At 47.0% G+C, this 23,104-nt stretch overlaps 1 protein-coding gene across 1 annotated transcript in view; it reads left to right on the forward strand.

Moving 5' to 3' along the window:
- The first annotated feature begins 6,133 nt into the window (after nt 1–6,133).
- LOC144108535 (ATP-binding cassette sub-family C member 3-like) overlaps nt 6,134–23,104 on the forward strand; it is a 104,136-nt gene continuing 87,165 nt past the window's right edge. Inside the window, exons 1-4 of the mRNA XM_077641748.1 lie at nt 6,134–6,151; nt 6,628–6,831; nt 17,012–17,158; nt 21,332–21,431. Of these exons, the coding sequence (XP_077497874.1) occupies nt 6,134–6,151; nt 6,628–6,831; nt 17,012–17,158; nt 21,332–21,431 (469 nt within the window). The remainder of the gene's footprint in view (nt 6,152–6,627; nt 6,832–17,011; nt 17,159–21,331; nt 21,432–23,104) is intronic.

Here is a 23,104-nt window from a genome sequence, read left to right on the forward strand (position 1 = left end):
ACGCGTGGCTAACAAGATGTTTTTCACTCCTGCGAGCGTATCGCCAGCATACATGGTTAGACAAGAAGGTCAATATCAGATCTAAGAACTGCGGTATGTCCCTCTGAGGGATCTCATGTGTAAACCTCAGTCCAGACCCGTGCTTAGAAAAAACATCGAGTAACTCAGGCGCACAATCAGTATCCAAAGACCTAACTAGAATCAGGAAATCGTCCACATATCGAAAATTTTGAATAGACCTTCCATTCATGTCATGCTCAACTTTTCTGCCAACATAACTTAGCAAAATGTTGCTATGAACTGGGGCAATTTTGGCACCAACACACACTCCAGACTTTTGCTTAAACACTATCTTCCTACTTTTTTAAAACAGAACAGCGTGCACTTTGACAGGGACTTCGAGGAATACATGACACAGACGAGCGCTGTTTTTTTGTTTTTTTCTGGGAAGTGATGCGCGGAGCTGGAAAAGGGTTCGTTGCCACAAGAAGTCAGCCGTGGAGTTCGCTAAACCAGAAAATTCTTTCCATTTCTTCTTTCTATGCGGTGGGGCTTCGGTTATTTGCAGCAGAAGGAAAAGGCTGCGCCTGTAAAACCGAGCTTGTCTGTTCCATTCAGTCTTCAAAATGCGGCATATTCTTGAGCAGTGGCCCTGCGAAGGCTGGAATCCACCAAACAGCTGCAGAACGTATGTTGTAACATGTTTTTCCTTAACGAGAAAAGCCAATGAACGAGCGTTGCGTACGGCGACAGCAATGTAGGTGACAAGAATACATGGATGGACGGACAGACAATAGGGCCGGATGTACTAGAAATGAAATTCGTTAAAACGGATGCTTGGGCGAGTTGGTAAGTCATTTTAAAACAGAACAGCGCGCACTTTGACAGAGACTACGAGGAAGACACGACACAGAAGACACGACGGAAAACAAAATAAAAAACGACGACGACGAGAACACTTCAAAATTTTGCCACAGGGCTATGGTATCTTTTCAACAAATGTCTCCTGACTGTGAGATCTTAGCACTAGACTTTTACTTCCTGGGTGCTCTCCATTTTCAATAGCAAATTGTAATTTCCCCAATAGAGTCCAGGATGCTAGACGTCTGGACTAGTTACTCGTTAACTGTAAAAACCCAGATCTCGTGGCTGGAGACTTCAATTCTCACCATGTGTCGTGGGCTTTTAGGACTAATACATGCGGCAGGCGCCTTTGGGACTGGGTTTCTGATCACAACCTGATGTGCTTAAATTCAGGTTCGACCACTTATCTTCGCTCACACACTCAGTCTGTTTTAGATCTTACGTTAATTAGTCCTGGAACTGGCGCAACGAATTGGTCGACTGTTGATAGCGGAACCTCAAGTGACCATATACCTATTCATTTTGATATCATATGTCGTGTAACTCTTGCGTCTTCTCATTTGCAGTCACATGTAAATTATGACAGATTTCAGACGGCGTTGCGCTCTGCCCATGTTTTAGTGTCTAACATCGCCGAGGCCCACCAGTTAGCAAGCATATGTCTGGCTATAGAGGAAAGCCGTAAAAAGTCGTTGTTCCTGGTGAGGCCAACAAAAGGGAATTCTTCTAACTGGTGGAATGCGGACTGTACAAGAGATTACAGGCGGAGGAAGGCAGCATGGAAAAAGCTTCTTCATAACCAATGCCCGAATAACTGGAGTGAATATAAATTTTTTGCAGCCACCTTTAAACGCACAGTTTCTCGCGCCAAGGAAAAATATGACTCAGAACACTTCGATTATCTTTCAAAGGCGGGCAACCAACGTGCACTATTCGGTTTTCTACGGTCTAGGAAACAGCTCATGTCCTCTCATAATTTTCAGTCATTAGTTATGTCTCCCGAAGAAGCTATCCAGGCGGTTGAATTAATTGCCACAGGCCTGCAAAAGCGGTTCTCGTCTTTACTACCTTTGCGCCATTGTTGTTTGCACCAGTCCTGCCAAATGGTAATGCCTCACAAGTAAATCTATCAGAGCTTTCACAAGTTGTCCAGAGATTACCAGCTTCTGCTCCTGGTCCTGATGGTGTTACTACAAAGATGCTCAAGATTCTCTTTGAAGAGTCTCCCAAACCCTTATTGCACCTAATAAACTACTCTCTCAAACACCCTTGGATACCTTCTGAGTGGAAGCTGTCCAAGGTGATCCCTTTACTTAAAAATCAGGGTGAATGCTATGAATTCGATAATATGAGGCCAATTTTTTTAACATCAAACGTGGTAAAGTTGATAGAAAGGGTGTTACTAATTCGGTTGACAGCCATTGTGGACCGCAAAACTATACTCAGCCCGTGCCAACTCGGTTTCCGGCCAGAGTATTTGATATGGAATGTACATGCTGATCTTGAGAGCAGAATTCTCCTTGCTCGTCGTCAACGCCTGGTCGCAGCTTTGGTTACGTTAGACGTCGCCAAAGCTTACGACAGTGTAGAACACTCCATCCTGATACATAGGCTAGAGTCTCTTCAATTTCCAGATTATATAGTTGCATGGATATCTGCATTTCTTTACAACAGGGAATTCTTTTGCGTCCATAATGGTGTTCATTCAGAGAGGCACAGACAAACGCGAGGTGTACTGCAAGGAGCTGTTCTTTCTCCTGCGCTCTTTAATATTCTTTTGAGCTCAATTCCTTTCCACCGCCATGTACGCACTTACGTCTATACGGACGACATTGCGTTTTTTGCTGCTGCGCCGGATATACATTCCCTGTATGGTCTGTTGCAGTCATATTTGAATACACTTGAGCACTGGTTGAGCGCATTACACCTGAAGTTAAATGTTTGTAAGTGCGCCACCTTTGTTTTCCCTCTGTACACTCCTGTAGTGGTCTCACTTGAAAGTTAAAAATAATACCGCAGGTTAAATCTCTAAAATACCTAGGCGTCATTTATGACAACAAAACTCACCTGGCGACCTCACATTGACCATGTCGCGGCGAAAGGGGCTCGTGCCGTGGGCATGTTACGGAGATTATGCCATCCCCGGTACGGCATGCGCAGAGATGCGCTATTAATGATCTACACAATGTATGTCAGGCCAATTTTAGAATTTGGATGAGTGTTGTTTTCAGGCTCGGCTACATATAAACTTCGTCCTCTCGTCCTTCTAGAGAGGGAGTGCCTCGGCCTTCCAAAATTTGTGGCTACCAATGTGCTGTACCTTGAAGCCCGCATTCTGCCTCTCTTATCACGGCTTCAATTTTTAACTGTGCAAACTTACCTCAGGATCTATGAATCCCACTTCCACCGTTCCCAAAGCATTTTCTGTTGTCAGCCGACCTCCTTTTTTGGTGTCCCCTGGTCTCGTTTCAATTCCCCTCAGGTAGCGTTTGTGCAAAGATTACTTCAGCCTTTTGATGTAAACATTTATGATATCCTTCCTGCGCTTCGCAATGGGCCCGCTATCCACATTGTTTTCGACGACATATTCCCAAAAAATGCAAAACTTTTGCCACCGAGTATACTAAATGGTCTACTAGAAGTTCATCTGAGGACCCTACCTACAGATATAGCAATAGCCACTGACACATCGCAATGCAATGAAAAAGCAGGTGTGGGAATATTTTGCTCGCATTTAGACTGGTCCTTTTCTCTGCGCCTTCCAGATTTCACCCCTATTTTTCAACCATAGTTTCTAGCAGTTGTACTTGCTCTACGCATGCTAGACCCCTCTATTACAGCAGTTGCAGTAATTACTGATTATCTTTGTGTTCGTCCCTCGCTGCACATGTTGACGGTCCCATTTTAACAACTTTCTTATCCCTACTTCCTCCGCATTTGAGCCTTGTTCATTTAGTATGGGTTCCCGGTCACAGCAGTTTGACAGTAAATGAGATTGCTGACAATCTCGGAAAGGCTTCCCTCAGTGGCCCCGTTTTGCCAATCATCCCGGCTACAGCCTATATTACAGCATCTAGATTTCGACGACGTGGGTTTTTAAGCACGCAAGACACTACTCTTTTAACATCGGCGGATTATGAGTACCTTATATATTATTAGAACAGGAAAATTTGTTGCTCTCGGCAGCTTGAAGTATCACTGACGAGGCTGCGCTGCCGCATCCCCCCTTTAAATTTCTATTTACACAAGTCGGGTTTGGCGCTCTCTCCCCTTTGTGCATTTTGCCGTGAGCCTGAATCTATAGAACATTTTTAGCTGTATTGTCGCCGATTCAACTCTCTGAGAAAAAGGTTGCTGGAGGAGCCCTTGCAGCATCATGGCCTTAGTTTGAACAGCCCGCTCTTGCTATCATTTGGCGCCACCACATTTGGGTTCAGCCACAGATCTGTTTGTACCGCTGTTCTAAATTTCCTGATAGAATCTCACAGACTGCCTTGCTAAGTGTTCCAAACTTTTCTTTTCTATCAATTATTACATTTTGACTTAATCATTATTATTTAATCCCTCTCTTTATTATTATTTTTATAATTTGGAATCAAACCTCTCATCCTTTTTCTGTTCATGAGGAAGAATTCACCGGTGTTACGCCCCCACGTGCTTTTCGTTTTTATTAACTGCGTACAGGTGAATAGCCACCCGATTCTTGGCAGATGGTGGTGGTGGTAGGTACTATGGGATATTCTGGGGAGGGGGTACTGGTCCCGACGTATGTTGGCCCTTAGGGCATCACTCTTGGGGACCAGGGGAAGGGGTTAGGGGGATGTAGGGTGGGGAGGGGAGGGGGGAGGGTGCATCATGTCCGGGGGAAGCCGTGGCCTGGGGTCCGTCAGGAGGGTCCTTTGGTCCCGCCATCTCGACGCCGCAGCAGCAATTCCAACTCGCACCTGGGAGGGGAAAAAACCGCGGTGCACTGGGAGTGTGTGCAAGCACCAGCGGGGGGGGGGGGGGGGGGGAATAGACCTGGTGCACTGGAATAGTGTGCAAGCACCAGGCCGGGGAAGGAGCCGCGGACCTCTTGTGGCCAACGCCTCGTGCTAGACGGGGCGATGGACTAGAGGAGGAGGCTCAGGCCAGACTCGCCAAGAAAGGAGAGGAGAACCCGGTGCGCCTGGAGCTGGTTGCCGACCGGGAACAGGAGGTCGTCCTCCGTGGTGGTCCGGAGACCAAGTGCCCGGTAGCCCGACTCCAGGCGCTGCCTGGAGAGGTCGTGGGCCGGGCACGCCAACAGAAGGTGACCGAGAGTGCCCGTGTCACCGCAAGAAGGGCAGGCAGGGGAGGAGGCCCGGCCATGGACGTATAGCCTGGAAGGCGTCCACGTACATCCGATTCGGAGACGCAGAAGGAGGGAACGGTCCCGCCGGGGCAGCTGGTCCGAGAGCCGGCGGAAGGGCTTTCGGGCCGCTATTCTGCGGTCCGGGTGAAGGGTCCGCACCACCTGCAACAGGAGCCCAGTGTGGGTATGTGCCATCTTTTGATAGGCTAACAACAACAAGCCCGATTGGCTGCGGCGATAGCCTAGTGCTGCCGCGCAGTGGCGAGATAACCTGATCTGTTCGCGGTGCCCTGAGTTCGAATTGCAGACGAGACATTGTTTGTTTTATTTTTTCATGGTTTGGCTCTGTTACACCGATGGTGGTAGCGCAACTCAACCCATGAACGGTCACTGAAGAGCGGCGCTCTAAAAAATTCGGCTGGTTTAAGGATGGCTTCAACCTGGTTATACGAGTGAAAGCTCTGTTAAGCACGGTGACCCTGGCGCCTGCTGCGAAGAGCTGACGCACTTGGGCCGGCGCGTGCTCCATACATGGCAAGACTGAGGGTCCAGCGCCGGCGAAGCAGCAGTTAGATCCCCGCTAGTCACGCGGTACCGCAGCTGCGAGGCACCGAGCGAGGGCAGCTGCGACGCCTCTCCGCAGCAGGTCATGTGGCGTGACGTCACAGGAAACATTTCCGCTCTGCCAGCTGAAGGCCAAAAGCCAGCTAATTTTGACCGTAGGAGTTGTACCTCGAGGAGCAGGGCTTTCGCTCTAAATCGTATGTGCGAGTAGAAAATTACTGAACCCGTGGCACAGAGAAATCACGAACGCGTTTACCATATCTTGTTTCCGTTGGTCCGTAGATATTATGCATAATGTATAAATAGGAGACCTTCTATTTCGCGCTGACGTTCACAAATGTAAACTAAATGACTGTTGAAAGATATGTTGGGATGAAAAAGAACACCCGAGTAATTGGCACTTCAAAGAAACGGAATACGAATGCAGGCACAATTATTACACCGAGGAGCATTAAGAAATACTCGTGTAGCTACAGGAATAAGTTCCACGTGATTGTGAAAACATAAGTTAATTTTACTTACATTGACCGAAATTAATTTATTAAAGTACATACGCATGATATGAACAGCATCCGTTTGAATTTTATCGACGGCTTGATCACAGCTGACGGGATGCAACAATAAAATCTTGTCAACCTAAGAAATCTCAGTGAAGATCTGTGGCTTGATTGGAATCATTAAAATTTAAGGTACATAAGAGGGGTTCGAGAATTGATCCGTAAGAACTCCACTGGCCAACTGTCCATGCTTGCTTTTAATATTTCCACTTGTTCTCAAAGCTTTTATACTCCGCAAGAAGGGCACGTTAAATTGGGCCGCTTGAAAAACCCTGCACCTAGCGCTCTTCCTTGCGTGTTTCTCTGCAGACTGCCGCGCAAGCTGCTCGCGAGGAGCGCCTCAGGGCCACCTCGGACCTGCTGTCCACCATTCGCGTGTTCAAGATGTACGCCTGGGAAGACACCTTGCAGGAGAGTGTCCTCCGCGCGCGCCAGGTCGAGCAGAAATGGCTGCTCCGGGTGAACTTGCTCGACGCTGTGCTGGACTCGGTGTACAGCTCGTCCAGCTCTGTGGTAAGCTCATCGGTGTGTCAAGTATGGCAGGTAAAGAACTATCACACACTGCTGGTAACCACATTCAGCTAGTGGCAACAAATAAACACTAAGCTTTTAATCAACCAGCATTTCACACGAACTCAGATGATGGACATCAATGCTCCTGACTTGCTGTTTAGGACAACGCGCACGTATGGGTTGCAATTAACGAATGCTCTTAGGCTGCAAAGAACCTCAATTGCTGTCGTGTTTATGCCGGTTCGTGGGCAATTGCTCGTGGAGAATACGCACCCAAAACGAAGTACAGGAAAATAATTCATGTCGTGGTGAAGTTTTCACGGCAGCCAATAAGGCCAATGCAAACCGAGTGCAGAGCACTGCTGAACGTGTTGCTAACAGAGACATTCATTAAAGCGGCTGCGAAACACGGCTTGAACAGATGTCGGTTGTTCTTCAGATGGATTCTTGATGTCACACAGATGCTGACTCAAAAAGAATTACGAGAATCGATGCATAGGAACGGGAGTTATTCAATGAAGAAATTTCAAAATACAAGCAAACAAAATGCTGCCCTCAACTCGATTTTCGCGCAGCTTTCCATTCCCATTTTACTCTCCCAATGACGACACTAAGTGCGACCAATCAAAACAGCCTGTAATAGCACTTGGCGGAAGTTTGCACTCCATGGTTGCCTGTTCTCTGTAACTCGTTCATGCCAAGGCTCGCAGCGCTGTTTGCATGGTTACAACACCCATGTGAACGCCCAGCTGACCCAGCGATAGTTCATCGTCACGTCGACGGCGCAGAAGGGAACACTGATCAGTGACGTTCCCTTACTTATGGATCCGAACTCGAGCGCCAGAAACTGCGACGGTGTGAAAGCCTGCGCAAGATATCACATTTAGCATAGCGCGTACCGCTACTGCTTACCGACTACCATCGCGCGTCGCTCCTAGCACGCTTGCTGGTCACGGCGAGCAAGAAGCGCGCGCTGTTGACGGGAATGTGGCGCCATCTAGCGTCGCCGCCAGGTGATCCTTCACACGTTGACAATGTGCACTGCCTGCTAAATGTGAAACGAACGCATCCTTCTTTGGGACCGAAACGAACGCTTATAGAGTGCAATGGCTCGATCGTATCGATTCCGCAAAGCCGCTCTCAGATACTTTGAGAGTAGCCATAAGCGTTGAGTGCAAGGTCGTGGGATGTTTACAGAGAGACGCCAAGTCCTTTGATGCAAAATGTAGCCGGAGCCTCTGGTGGTGTATTTTTCTTTTACTTGTTTTACAGTGCTTTTATCTAGAGAAAAAAGTTGGTTTTGGAAGAAGTGTGTCCCTGCTAAAGTGGCTGAACAGCGCTCTTCAGAAAAACCTTGCCACCCACGTAAATACGTGCACTATTTGTAGATAACTGCATCCTCGCCTCCTGAAGAAGCTCCGAACGTCTTCCCACCGTTTGAGGCCTCCTGGGAACCATGAATGAGTGCAGCTCAGCTGGGAACTGACGCTAGGCTTTGTGCCTCCGCTGCCACGCTGGCGGAGGTAGCTCTGCCGGTGTCTCTCGTGGCATCACCTGCCACGCAGTCGAAACCTGATCTGCGGCACCAGGTCCAGCTTTGTGCTCCCGGTTCATCAGCAGATGCACCGCTCCTGCCTTCGCGAAATGCCGGACTGCTCGTGAGTGATCTGCCACCAGGCCACATGACCATCATCTCTACACCACAGGATGGACCTCAAACCGCACGGCATGATGAACAGGGCATTCCAATAGACTTATCGGCACCTCTACTCGTGCAAAAGTTCTCTCGCGCAACTCACAAGCGTCCCTCAAACGACAGCCACCCGATTCGACCTTCGGCAAGTGATGGCTACCAAGGTAAGCGCACTTGTCTTACGATCGAGAACTCGGTGAAGCCTACACCCGGATCGTCTTCTTACAAAGTGACCATTAAATCACTGGCCAACAAAAGCCTCACGGATATACCCAACAAGATTTTACAAGCTAACTTGGATGCGTGCCTCGGAACCAAAGGTTTTCGGGGCTTCACAGCCAGGACAAAGTCCAACACCATTGCAGTGTGGCTTCCGACTCTGCCGTAGAACGGCTGCAAACGCTCACCAGTATTTCACTGACATGCGAAATCTCAGTGCCAGTACAAGCGTATTTAGTTGAAGGCTCCGACTTGCAGCGCTTCGTCGTCTACAACGTCGATATCACTGAGGATCAAACTGTCCTCCAGCGTGAGCTGTACTGTCCCACGCACCGTGTCATCCAGGCCCGACGCATTGGAAAGGGGCGCTCTTGCATAGTCACCTTGCAAGGCCCTCTGACACTACCAGCCCGTCTGTACTATTATGGCTGTATTTTACGGCCTCGGCCATATAAACCGAGTGTGGTATATTGCTATAATTGCTTCCGTGCTGGACATATGCGCAAATCCTGCCCCTTCACTGCTGCCGGTGAAAGTACATCGGAAAGGAAAGTGGCTTATCGATGCGGCCTTTGTAAATCCGACGAACACGAGATAACATCTCCAAGCTGTCCAACAAAACAGAAGGCAACACAACAGGCTCGTCGTCGAATGACTAAGCATTGGCCACTACAAGACAGTATAACTTCATTGCAGACATCAAATCGGTTCGCAGCTCTCCAGTGGGATGACGACGAGTGGCCGGAGCTCCCTGAGCACACCTCGGATGATCCTTCAACTCAGCAGTCTTATAATGGTACTGTGCGAAAAGAACGCATCCGAAAACAGCCAACAAAGCAGCGCAGTGTGCCTGAACTATCGCAGGACGATATGGCCACCGTCGACAAACAAATCGCACGTCTTTTAGTGGAGGTCACCAAGTTCCGGCAACACCGTGAACTGCTCGCTCGACGTAGACGGGGAGCGGAATCATCCACCGCATCTTTCAATGGCGCAGAAACATCGCCTTCCTGCCGCCCACCAGTGTCATTTCCTGCCGCCTCTTCCCAGATTACCGCAGTGCCACTGGACCACTCTGCGACTTCTTTGCTCCGGTTTATGGCCAACCGGCTGTCCAACCTGACGTCCGTGATTCTACAGCGCTTGGGCTAGTAACTCGAAATGGCAAGTTCCAGTCGTGCTGGTGTGTTTCAGTGGAACTGCTGAGGCATTTCCACGAAGGTGGGAGAATTCAAGGCCCGACTACAAATTCACAAGCTCCAGGTATGGGCCATGCTGCTACAGGAAACAAACGCCTTGCCATCGATTCCAGGCTTCAGTGCCTACATGTCTCCTTCAATGATAGACCGTCGTGTACAAACTGCTGCTCCCCCGGGAAAAGCGGCGCTGTATGTGGACTCACGTTTTCCGCATGTTCGCCTTGCTCTCGAAAACTGATGCACGTCGTATCAAGAGGTAGTGGCAGTGGCTGCGAAACTTAAGAAGGGAACCGTTGGGGTCGTTTCATTTTACGTTAGACCAGCCGGTGGTGCTTCCTCCCGTATTAATCTTGGCTGGTTACTAAGTGTCCGTCGGCAGTATCCCGGGTGTCCGATTTTAGTCGGAGGCGACTTTAACGCCCCTCACCAGGATTGCGGGTACCCCACTTCGAGCCCTCGTGGCAGCCATGTGCGGGACGCCTTCACGGATGCCCAATTTGTGCTGCTCAACCATCCTGGGACAGTAATACGGCCAGTGCGTCAAACTCGCAGTGCTTCCTATGCTCCAGACTTGACGTGGTGGTCGGGAGCGGGTACTCCTTCTGGCACATGGAGCCAGACTGCTGGGGAAGTGATCATCACCCTATCATCTTCTGTCTTCACACCTCACATTTCCGACCTTTACGCTACAAAAGTTCTGTGATCAACTGGGACAGTTTCCGCTCCTCTATGGACAATCTCTCCTCAGATTGTTCGCCAATCCTTGTTGAGCGCATACAAACAGCGCTCAAGAGTGCTACAACTACCAACTGGACTGATTTTGGTCGACCGACATCAGACCTCGGCTTTCTTAACTTGTGGGCGGCACGCCGTCAATCCGACCTGGCTGCTACGAGAGATCGTACTTCGTCGCAGGCACGTATGCGATTGCACTCTCTTACAGCTAAGGCACGCAAATATGAACACGACCTCTCTCGGTGGCAGTGGCATGCGTGGTGCGAACAATTTTCTGCAAAATCCTTGAATGCCTCTCTCTGGCGAACATTCCGTACAATAGAACGCGGTCGCCGTTCGACTGACGGAGCGGCAACCGCATTCTTCACGGCTAACTTGTCGCCAGATGATTTCGCCAAAGAAGGTAGTTTTTCCCGAAATACGATGCTGTGCCTTCTTCATCCGCTAGTTTAAATATGGCATGCATCCCAGTGCATATATGTCAAGTACCGTCTGATGTCGACGAAGATGGAATTGCGTGTTCATTCTCTATGCCTGAGTTGCTGGCTGCGATAGATGATGCGAAACGGAAACAGCGCCCGGCCCGGACGATATTCAGTACGAGATGTACAAGAACATGAGTAGCAATGCACTGTCTCGACTACATGACACCATAAACAAAGTATGGTTGGATGGCGTAGTGCCCAAGAGCTGGAAATCCGCTGTCGTGATTCCTGTCCCGAAACCAGGAAAGCCTGCGACGGACCTCGCCAACTTGCGACCTCTCTCCTTAACTCCTACGCTGTGCAAGCTGGCTGAGAAAATGCTAGCCACACGATTGTCATGGTGGCTAGAGCAGCACGGATTTTATCACCCAGCACAAATCAGCTGTCGTCCATATATTGGTACAGAGGACGGGTTGGCTGTCTTAGCATCTGCAGTTTTGTCATCTACCCGCAGCCGCAATGTGCGTACTGTTTTAGCAATGGACGTTGAAAAGGCATATGACAACATCAGTCATGCAGCCATTCTGAACTCTATTGACATGCTTCATCTCCCTCTGAGAGTGCGTAGTTTTGTCCAATCATTTTTGGAAGGCAGAAAATTTGCAATACGCCTAAGCGGCGAAGCGGTCGGATCATTTGTTCCTCTCTGCGGCGTGCCCCGGGGATCAGTATTGTCGCCGACGTTATTTAATATTGCTTTCATCCCGCTGGCTTGGCGCTTACATGACATCCGTGACATAAAATTTGTTCAGTACGTTGACAACATCACGGTATGGAGTACTCACCAAGATCTCCGTACTCAGAAGGCTGCCCTTCAATCTGCCTTGGATGTTACCTGTAATTACGCATCACCCATCGGACTTCAGCTATCCGTGCATAAAACAACATACACGTCCGTCGCCAACCGCTGGGGACGCCGTAAACTTGCCGCAAGTCCAATCCGTCTTTGTCTATCAGGCAGCCCACTACAGGATAGTCTAAGTGTAAAAATCTTTGGCTTAATGATTCACCAATCAGGATCAGCGACTGCATGGCTTTCTCAGTCAAAAAGGCAAGCTAGTCAGTCTTTGTATTTGATTAGAAGAACAGCCCCTAAAACTGGTAGCACAGGCTCGTTCGTTGCACGGCAATTGGTGAGGGAAATTCTGCAGCCACCTATTGTTTATCAAGCCCAGTTTCAACATCTTACAAGAGCCCAATGGGATCGCCTTGAAGGTGTGAACCGAGAGGCTATGAGGACCATTGCGTGCCTTCCACGCATCACACTGATCATAGCTTTACAAGAGAATGCGCAGCTCAATACCATTGATGAGCTGGTGCAGCAGCGCCGTGAAGCGCGCAGCCTTAAGGCCAGTCTATCGCACTCCATGCATGCACTGAGGACTTATGCAACGTCACACTTCATTATTCAGCCGCCAGTTCTTCCCCCATGGAAGTTTGTGTAGCTCAGCGACAACAAGCCAACAGATAATCGCCGGCCAACATCTGCTCCTTCGGCATCATTGCTTCGCCATAAATTTGAGGAACAAGATGCTTGCCTGTCTGAAGGATCTATTGTTGTCTACGTAGACGCAAGCATACAAGACTGCAAAGCAACAACAGCTATCTACTGCCCGTGCAGACCTGCCCTGAATGAAACCTCTTGATTTCATGTTACGGAACCCCCTTCGTCCTTTTGTGCTGAGCTCGTTGCAGTTCAAGAAGCACTCTGCTCTGTAGCCGACTTAACTATGCTCGCTGTGGCCCGCGTTGTCATCCGCACTGACGCCCTTCAAGTTGTCCGGTTTCTACGACTTGTTAGCCGCTGTCCCACGATATGTCAGGACATCCACCGGCTCGCGGCATGCATCCCGCAGCCAGAAAGTATTGAGTGGGTCCCACGGGATCTGCTGACCTATCAAAGGCAGGCAGATTTAGCGACCCGCCTTGCGAATCCAAGCTCATCACCGCCTCGGCTCCTTAATTTGGACACTTTTACCCTCCTTTCATCAAGAAAGGAACTCTGGCGCCGCACACGTGCTCTCATCCCTCCGTGTGCGGTAACCCTCCCCCGCGGTCTTACCCGTGCAGAGGAGGTTGCGCTTAGGAGGATCCGGGTCGGGGTTGCCCTCACACCAGCCATCACTCGAAAGTGGCCTCAGTACCGAGAATTGTTTCCTCGCTCAGGGTGTCCGGTATGTAAACACGAGGAAATTGAGGCCGACATTCATCACTTACTGTGGGACTGCCCAGCTCTCAAGCCTACAAGGATCCGTCACCTTATTGTAGCAGGTCTTTCACCAAGCAACCCTGCTTCATACATTGCCTGGGCGCAGGGACCCTACCATCATTCTTTACTGGACTTCAACAAATCAGCTAACCTTTTTCCATACATTTAATCTCAACTACATCATTCATCACACCTTCACCCATCATTGATGCCTTGGGGCAATAAATTTCGCTTAAAACAAAGTTGGTTTTGTAAATGTAATATAAAACACAAAAACTTTACAAAACGTATGTGTAGCTATTAACACAATTTGCAGTATATTTACTCTTTGTTCAATCATCAAGCTCCCACTAAGTGATGTCATATCGGCTGGTAAAAACCGCCACTGTATGGTGACACCGTCAGTGCCAAGAATTTGTTTTTGCGAGCGAATTCAAATATTAAAAACCGCAGTATAAGCGGTACGACCGATGCTAATAGCATCACTGTAACTCATTATATGCAACCAACAGTCAAAACAATGCACTTAAAATGTGTCTCGGAACCCCTTTAAGGTTCTCAAAAACCCGCTCTGTGTCCCTAGAAGTTTGATATGCGCTCCAGTGGCCTTGTAGTCTAAATAATTAGAGGCCCTTACATCAACCGGATAGAAGTGCACTGCAAGTGCCTTCAGCGGCGTCTTGTCAATAGATAAAGCTAGGGACGAAAGATTCAGGAATACGGTCATGACAGTCATGGGCTGTCTGTCCATCTTCGCCAGACGTTGCGTATATTCTAATGCATATTGGCCCTTTACGGGGTTAAAAAAACAACGCATCACTTCGGCAGTCTCCTATGAAGTGCTCGAACAAGTATGAAGTAAGCTTTTCAAGAAATATATCACAATAAGAGTGCTCGAAGCAGCCCACTAATTTTTTTCACTTCTCTAATCCAGTTATAGCTCCAAGGGGCCATATAGCTGGTAAGTTTCATGTGCTGAACTACAGAATATTCGTCATTCTGATTTAAATCCGCATTTTACCGTCTGTGTATTTAACTAAATATACGTCACTTGAGGTTGCTGCTTGTGTCTATTAGTCCAGATGCCTGCAGCGGAGAGCGCGAAGAAAATTCCGAAATGAAGATTGATTAGATCTGCGACAGTAATTTTTCTTTCTATCGAATTGATGATGATTGTGAATTTTTATGGCGCAAGATCATCTATGGCCATAGAGTGCTATGACACAAGACATTTTTGATTTCTCAAGGTGGGGTCAAAGAACCTTTTCTGAAGCATTTCACCCTAAATAAGCCGAGCAACTCACCAGGAGAAAACTTGTAACCATTCTATCACCTGTGGGTACACGGCGACAATAGGGATCGAACCTTGCACCTCCCGCATGCGAGGGGATGCTCAACCAATTGGCCACCACTGCGGTTTTTTCTGTGGAATCATTTAAACACCCATACCGTGGAAACGTATTCAGATTTGCGCTGAGAGGTCTCAGTTTTGCTTTGGTTTCACCAGAATATACACGAAATTCGCACTGTAGCTTATTTCTCCTCAGAAATGAATGTTCTAAATGTACTCAGGAACAGTCCGGCTCCTTGCGACGCCTGTAGCGACTACGGGATGTTAGCAGCTGTCGTAAAGCGCACACTGAAATAATTCAATGCGAGACAGCCGATGCGCATTCCTGTTTCCTCAAGAGAGCGAGTGCGTAGTGCTTCAACTTTTTAATGGGATGCTTTGCAGCGTCAGGAGCACGGCCGCTGAAATGGGGAACGATACAAATGCAGCCGTATCACATTTGAATAATGTGTCAGTAGCTACCACATATTTCTTGTGCACACATGTAAACGATACGAACAAGTCAAAGACTACCGAAAGAGGCAGGCTCCTCCATGGAGAAGATTGGCGATATTGCACAGCGTCCCTGTCTATGGGAGGAATACGTTGTGGCACTCTTTACCTTGCTGCGTAGCGACATTTTTCTGCGTAATACGCAGGAAGCCTTCTTTAAAGTGGCCTTTAGACGGGTAGTAAAATATTACGCTGTTTGTTGCGTTCACCTTATAATTAAACGGCGAAATATACACGGATGCTTGCGTCTACTTAGACGCAAGCATCCGTTGTCAGCAGATCCTACGGGATCTGCTAACCTCTCTAAGCCAGGCAGATTTAGCGACCCACCTCGCGATCCCCGGCTCATCCTTGCGCCGGCTCCATCATTTGGACAACTTTACCCTCCTTTCATCAAGAAAGGAACTCCTCCGGCGCCGCACACGTGCTGTCATCCCTCCGTGTGAAGTAACTCTCCCCCGCGGTATTACCCGTGCAGAGGAGGTTGCGCTTCGATGGATGCAGTTCGGGTTGCCCCCACACCTGCCGTCACTCGGAAGTGGCCTCAGTATCGGGATTTATTTCCTCGGCCTTGGTGCCTGATATGTAAACGCGAGGACACTGAAGCTGACATTCATCACTTACAGTGAGTCTGTTCAGCTCTCAAGCTTACAAGGATCCGGCATCTAAAGGTAGCCGGCCTTTCCCGAGTAACCTTGCTTCATATATTGCCTGGACGCCGGGTCCATACCATCGCTCACTACTAGACATCAAAAAATCAGTTAATCATTTTAGATTACTTTAATCTTTACTGTATCCATCATCACACCTGCGCCCAGTGATGCCTTGAGGCAATAGATTTCGTTAGAAAGAAAGAGAAAAAGAACAGGACGATCGTTGGCACTTGCATTTTATTCAATTCCTTGCTTGTTTTTCAGGAGTGCCTCAATATGAGGAGACAAGTTCAACGTCTTTTTGCGTTGATTTGCTTTGACAAGAGGGAAAAGAAATACCGAAAGATTCTCTGTTTTCTGCATGCGTACTCAAAAGACACGCGCATGCATAGCATGCAGATATATGGAGGTGGCGGCTGGTTTTTCGCAGTCTTCTGCGGAAGTCTTCAGTTACGGATTTAAGATACGTTTAACCAATCCGGATTATGAGAGCAAAATAACTAGAAGGATAAGAATGGGATGGAGCGCATATGGCAGGTTTTAACAGATCATGAATGGCAGTTTACCAACTTCCCTCAAGAGAAAAGTGTACAACAGCTGTATCTTGCCGGTACTCACCTACGGGGCAGAAACGTGGAGGCTAACGAAAAGAATTCAGCTTAAGTTAAGGACAACGCAGCGAGGAATGGAAAGAAAAATGATAGGTGTAACGTGAACAAACGGGAACAAACGCGGGTTAATGGCATCCTAGTCGAAATAAAAAAGAAGAAATGGGCTTGGCCAGGGATTGTAATGCGAAGGCAGGATAACCGCTGATCCCTAAGGGTAACGGAATGGATTCCAAGAGAAAGTAAGCGTAGCAGGGGGCGGGAGAAGGTTAGGTGGGCGGATGAGATTAGGAAGTTTGCAGGCAAAACGTGGATGCAGCTGGCAAAGGAGAGAGTTAATTGGAGAGACATGAGAGAGGCCTTTGCCCTGCAGTGGGTGTAATAAGGCTGATGATGTGATGATGATGATGAACTGTAGAATAGCAACTTGTCGCCTGGAACAAGGAATTACACTGCAGGAGCTTTCATCGATGAATGTTACTCTTGGCAAGGTTTCTTACCCAGGTGAAATAAACGTTGTTAATTTTTCGTTGCAGCTTGTGATGATCTTCTTTGCGGCGCTGACCGTCTTGGAGCCTCAAGTGGCCCTAAGCCCCGCGTTGTCGTTCTCCTGCGTTTCTCTGATTTATATGACTGACCTAACCATGAGTGGAATTGGCCAGTCGCTGAGAGTCCTGAGCCTGGTAACTATGTTTGAAACTTGCGGAAATATTTCTCGTGAAAAAAAGTACTTAAGTGCGACATTTATTTGTACTCTATGCCGGGACTAGCGTGTGCTAGATGCAAGGAACCAGTTTATTGTCAAGCTTACTGCTTTTGGTCCTCAGTCATTTCTCCTCTTCCCGTTCAAAAATTGGAGATATTAATTGCAAAATCAGTCATTTATTTTACAAAAATACGAGGAACTGATAGTTGCAGCTACGTCTTACTGGTGTGCCTATAGTGAAAACGGTCAGCCAGCGTTTGATTACGCAGGAAGTTGCTTTATGTGCCCTTTTTTCATGAGAGTTTGCTTTCATTCAGCACTATGAATTACGAATGTACTGTATGGATATTGGAGCATAGCAATGCATATGTGGCTCTTTTCTTCGTTAAAGATCACCCTCACATGCTCATAAATTTGCCTTGCTTGCGACTGTTCACGATTACAAAGTAAGATTCACAGGAGCACTGACTTGAGCGCACTGCGATGCATTCTGTCCATCGCGCTAAAGCGACCACGGCACCGTGCACTCGGCGTTTTACTGTGCCGCCAAGCTCCACTGCGTTACATTGGAATGCGCTATTTTCAGCACCACTCTCAACGTAGGCCCGATTAAGTCGGCGCGCCGCGCGTCGACACTCAAGGCTGAGGCGTTCTGCTAAAGCGTGTGTAAATTAATTATTACCTGAATGAGTGATTGTACGCTAACAGCCTCCTCTGAAAGAAGCAAGCAATGCCAGGAGGCTTAGCTTTGTTTTCCGTCTATTTTTGCAGGCCATCTATTTTTACGAGGAAAAGCGTTATTTTTATGTTACCCCATTTGCAATCAATCAATCAATCAGTCAATCGGTTAGTCAGTCAGTCATTCAATCAATATATCAATCAATCAAAAAATTCTTTTCCATGTAGGGTAAGAAGCAAATTATACAGAAAGATGTCTATAATCGTAGACTACGTCGGGACTTCCTATATTAATGGATCGCCGCCGGAAGTGCTGTAGCCGAAGTTGGTCTGGTCATTTAGTGCGGGCTGTGCGAGCGCAGTCAAGAACAAAACTACTACTACTACTACTACTACTACTACTACTACTACTACTACTACTACTACTACTACTACTACTACTACTATGACAGAGCTCTTGCTCCTCCTATATTAATTAATAAAAATTTGGTTCACAACACGGAGCAGAAAATTCAATCAAAAAGGTTACAAATATCACAATAACTTATCAAGAACTACGAAGCGAGAGATTAAAGTGTTGGGTTATGAAAAATAGAAGCAAAAAACGGCCAAATTACAAAACTCAGCCTCATTGTAAGAAGGTATTGCTCACTACAGAAAGGTTTAATTCTTACTGAAATTTGCGCAGTGGTTTCAAGAGATTTACTTTATGCGTTAACGATTTATTGGGGGAGAATGATGAAAACTGTGATCGGAAGATAGTACTTCAGCCAAAATTAGGCTGTTGTTGAAGGCAAAGCTTATTTTATTGCAAGTGAGAAAGGAAGACGGGATAATGTGAGATAGTAAGGCTTGGCCAAGCAAAAGGCAGTGGTTATATTTATTGAGCCTTTAATACAGTAACTCCTTTCCGCTAGTATTGTGTGGACTATATATTTGAATTCGAGTATCTTTAATTGGAACCATTTGAAGAGATGTGATGAAAGTGCTGTATCTGTCACACCAGCAACTAATGCTTCAACTAATACGAAAGTGGACAAACGCGTGAAAAAGCGTTAGTATTCTGCAATGGGAAGAATGGACTTGCTCTGATGAATGATGTTAGGATGTAAGCAATTTTCTTCTTTGAGTGATCTTTAAGCAAAAGAAATATAAGGCTTTCCTTACGTACAACACCCACGAATGATGAGCAATCGCTTGGTGGGACAATATGCCATCCAGTCACTCCGGGAAAAGTTTTCTGTGGTTGATGACAGCTGCATTGTATAAACTTAGTTTTGCTTGGGTTAACTGAAGCCTTGTTGTGACACCATTTCAAAGGTCGTGGCTCAACTGTAACTTGCCTGCTTTATTGGCTTTGTCAGAAAAAATGGTGAAGTATGCTATGAAGTATGCGTTTGGCAGAAAAAAAAAACAATTGGAAGATCAATGATGCAGGTTAAAAATGGAGCTTTCCCCAGAATGGAGCTTTGAGGTACTCCGGTATTAAAAAGTTAGGTTCACAGTAAACGCTTCGAATGATGACAAATAGAGGCTTGTTGAGCAGGAAGTTTTTTATTGAAAGTGTAGGCAGGTGGACTCGACATACAAATAAAGATTTTAATGACTCCTGTGCGGCGCCGCTTTCAGATGCCACATCTCTAGGTGATGCCTTCATTTGAGGGCAGCGAATAGTAAACTGTTTTTGTTACTGATATACCACTAAAAATCCTGACCTCTGTCCTGGCGTTGCCCATAGCACCAAGGCTTCGGGGATAATTATTTTGACCTCAGTTGCGCACAATGAATGCTGCTGCACTGCTTAATGAATACTAATATATACAGGCTGTTTCACATAAGACTTTCCAAAATTAAAAAAAAAGGCTTTCTGAGTTACAACAGGGCTTTTCCTGCATAACATTGTGAGCGCTGAACTGCATCAATAAAGCTAAGACGTGCTAACGAGTGGGCTGGTTAACTAGTATTGAATGGTTAGCTCTTTACCTATTACCGTTAGGCTCCTCAATTAATGAAACGCGCGTAGCCCACCTTAAGTGATATCCGGCATATCAGTTTTTAGAATTTCAGAAATGCGGTTACCCTAGGTGCTGCAGCCCAGCAAACTTCGGCTATTTCGACGAGTTACATGCTCCAGAGAGGTTGCTTTACCTGCAAGCTTCTTCGAAAGCGATTGTATTTTGGCGCCGTGTAGAAAATATGGCAGCCGGTCGTCCCCATATAGCAATCACTTTGGTGGACGCCAAGCAATGCTGTTGCATTGTTACACAGAATCAGCATTGGGCGTACATGCTATTATACACTGTGGGATTATGTGACCAACGAATTTCCGCCTGCCTCTCCGCCAAACAAATCATTATCAACCGCACCGTTTTGCTCTTGTTGACGGCGTTGAGAAAAGCCATCCTTTTTTTGTCATCCATACCAAAAGAATGCTGACAGAATGCAAGTAGGGTGACTGCCGTTCTATTTTCTATGAATGTGACGAAATAAGCGGGAATGAAAATCAACTAACACGTGAGCTCTTGTAGCTATAACCGTAAAAGAAAACTAAAAGATGTCTGAGCGAACTTCCCTTTTGCACTACCTGGGTTGTAAACAACACGTAAATGCTGCGGTGAATGGCGACTTGCTTTGTGGTGGGCTGGTGAGACTCGCTGTTTTCATATTTCCACACTGTATGTAAACATGTACACGCAATGAATTAAAGGTGTTGAAAACTAGTGCATGCGTTGATTATTCAGTTCCGTCTTTGTGCGTCAAGCAATAAAAGTTTAATCATGAGTAACAAACTCGCCCACACAGCAATCAGGATCATGAGGACGCCGTGCATTCGGCGAAACGAGCATTGCTTGAGGAAGACCGAGAATCTAGCTCGATGTCACTCGCTATACAGGAACACGCGAATTTACGGCATACGGCATCTGCAGTACACGATGTCGGCGCCATTCAATATACTGTTTACTGCGGTCACACGAGTCATATTAACTGTCGTCACCTACGTGGGGAGATAGGCCTTTGAGAGCTTCTAGTCTCCGCGGCCGCACACCTGGGTAGAAAGTAGAGACCGCAGATTGCTTGCGCCAAACTAAATGTAAGCCGAAGAGTCCGCCACGGTTACCATCGTGCTTAAGCCGTCCTTTAGACTTGCCCGAATTCACGCCTTCTGCAGTTGGATAGGACTCAATAATGCAGCAGCCGGCATCCTTCCATGTTGCACCAGCAAGGAAAGCCAGCTGGACATGATGTCATGATAAAAGAGGTCCCGCCACTGGTTTGAGGGAATCTCTTCAGGGTTGCCCTAAGTTTTCGGCTCTAAGTATATCCTGCCGGCACCACGTTCGTTGAGAAGAACCTCCATAATCTCTGTATTACACTTACATATTATGCACTTGGTTACTTCTTTGTGGCCGTTTTTAGAAGAGATGTACGAGGAAAAAAAAACATTGCTGACGTAGCCGTTTTTCTTTCTCAGTCCTTAGTGGCCCTGAAACGGATCTCTGGACTATGCACTGCAGATGAGTTGCAAGAAGAAGCAGAAGAAAAAAAGGCGTGTTTACGGTCGAAAAAAATTGGTAAGTACTGGTTTATTTACTCTATACGTCGGGTATTGGTGACTAAAGAATTGAAGCGCCCGTTACAGGGAGTGCGTATCTTTCTTTTATATATGAAGCGTTTCAGTCATTCTTGATGTTTACAATAAGACTAGTCTGCCAAGGTTAACCACAGTTTTATCAATCAGTCAGCGAGCGCGCCAGCGAGAGGAATTCAGGATAGCTAAATCACTTTAGACGTTTTATATGCGCGTAACTGACTAGGTTACTGTTTCGCTAACACTATAGTCATCTGTCAGCGATAAAACTACCGAGTGTTTGTGGTGTGTGAGAGTGAATTAGGAAGGACCATTCGAAGGAAGCAGCCTTCGGTGAGTGCACGTGCGGGCACATACAGGTAACAAGTATCGCCGACCTAAGACTGCCGCCACTAAACTCCACCCATCACCACACGCCCAAATCCTCCAAAGCTTCTACCGACAAGAATCCAGCACATCGCCGACGCAAGCAAGCGACGACGAATTCAAACCTTCAACCACTACCCACCACCGCACTCTGGAACGGGCATCCATCTACGAGAAGACCACAGAGCAATGGAGAACAGCCAAATAAATTAGAAGGCGCAATTACAGAGCAGTATTGAAAAAAAAGAGAAAGTGAAATTCAAACGATCAAATCAACAACTCTAACGCTCATTTGTAGCATCGCATCATATAATCAGCCGCTAATTTTTGTTCGGCGAGTATCGCTATTGGGAGTGTCCCTGAACTGCCGATGAAGATGAATCCAAAACACGAAAAGGGGTTTGGCAATTTGCTTTGGGAAGCATAATATTTTAAAAATTTAAAGTACAATTCAGCTGAAATACAAAAGTTGAAATTCAGAAAGACTTCAGTGCGAAATCCTGAATTGATATATAAGTAAAAATATAAATTTATAACGTACAAATTTTGCAGATGGTTTTAACGCTAGATGGTTTCATTAAAAACTTATTAGAGAGCGTCCTGTTGAAAAAAGAGCCCCAAGCGAAAAATTGTACAATTTATTTAATAAAAAAAGGATGAGTAAAGCACCCATACCGCACTCTCCTTTTCAAAAAGAGTACCATGATGCGTACTGGCACATTTCTTTTCGTACTATCCCCCCCCCCCTCTTCCGCCCAAAAAAAGGAAGAGTGCGTGATGTGTGCCCTAAGCTGGACGCCAAGGTCTGCCCAAACTGCGGGGAAGCAGTCACTGAGGGCTCCCACGTGAGCCCAAATGTGCGCTGTGCGGCGACACATCCGACCGGAGCTCGCGAGTGCGGGAGTGGTATTAGTGAGTGGTTGATTAAAATAATAATCAAAAGGAGAGAAAAGATTTTTCCTAGCCGCGGCATCTGCCATCGATACTGAAGCACCTTAGCTGGGGCAGAGGAAATTAAGGATAGCAGGCAGAGCGAAGAAATGAAACGAAAGAGGTCAGGGTACGGGAAGAGAGGATAGGGGGGAGATGTACTATACTAAATAACTTATGTAGACAATAAAAAATGCGTACTTATTGCGCGCGTGATTAGTTCACGATGAAGCAATCAATAAACACGCGCACAGCACTATATGTTCACTACAGCTGGAGCGAAGCGTTCGGCTGTTAATCGTCCAAGGTAGCACTTCCAGAGCGCTCGGTCACTGCGTGTAACTACCTGGCGGAGAACAG

The sequence above is a fragment of the Amblyomma americanum genome, chromosome 10 (assembly GCF_052857255.1).
Source record: "Amblyomma americanum isolate KBUSLIRL-KWMA chromosome 10, ASM5285725v1, whole genome shotgun sequence".
NCBI classification, from domain to species: Eukaryota; Metazoa; Arthropoda; class Arachnida; order Ixodida; family Ixodidae; genus Amblyomma; species Amblyomma americanum.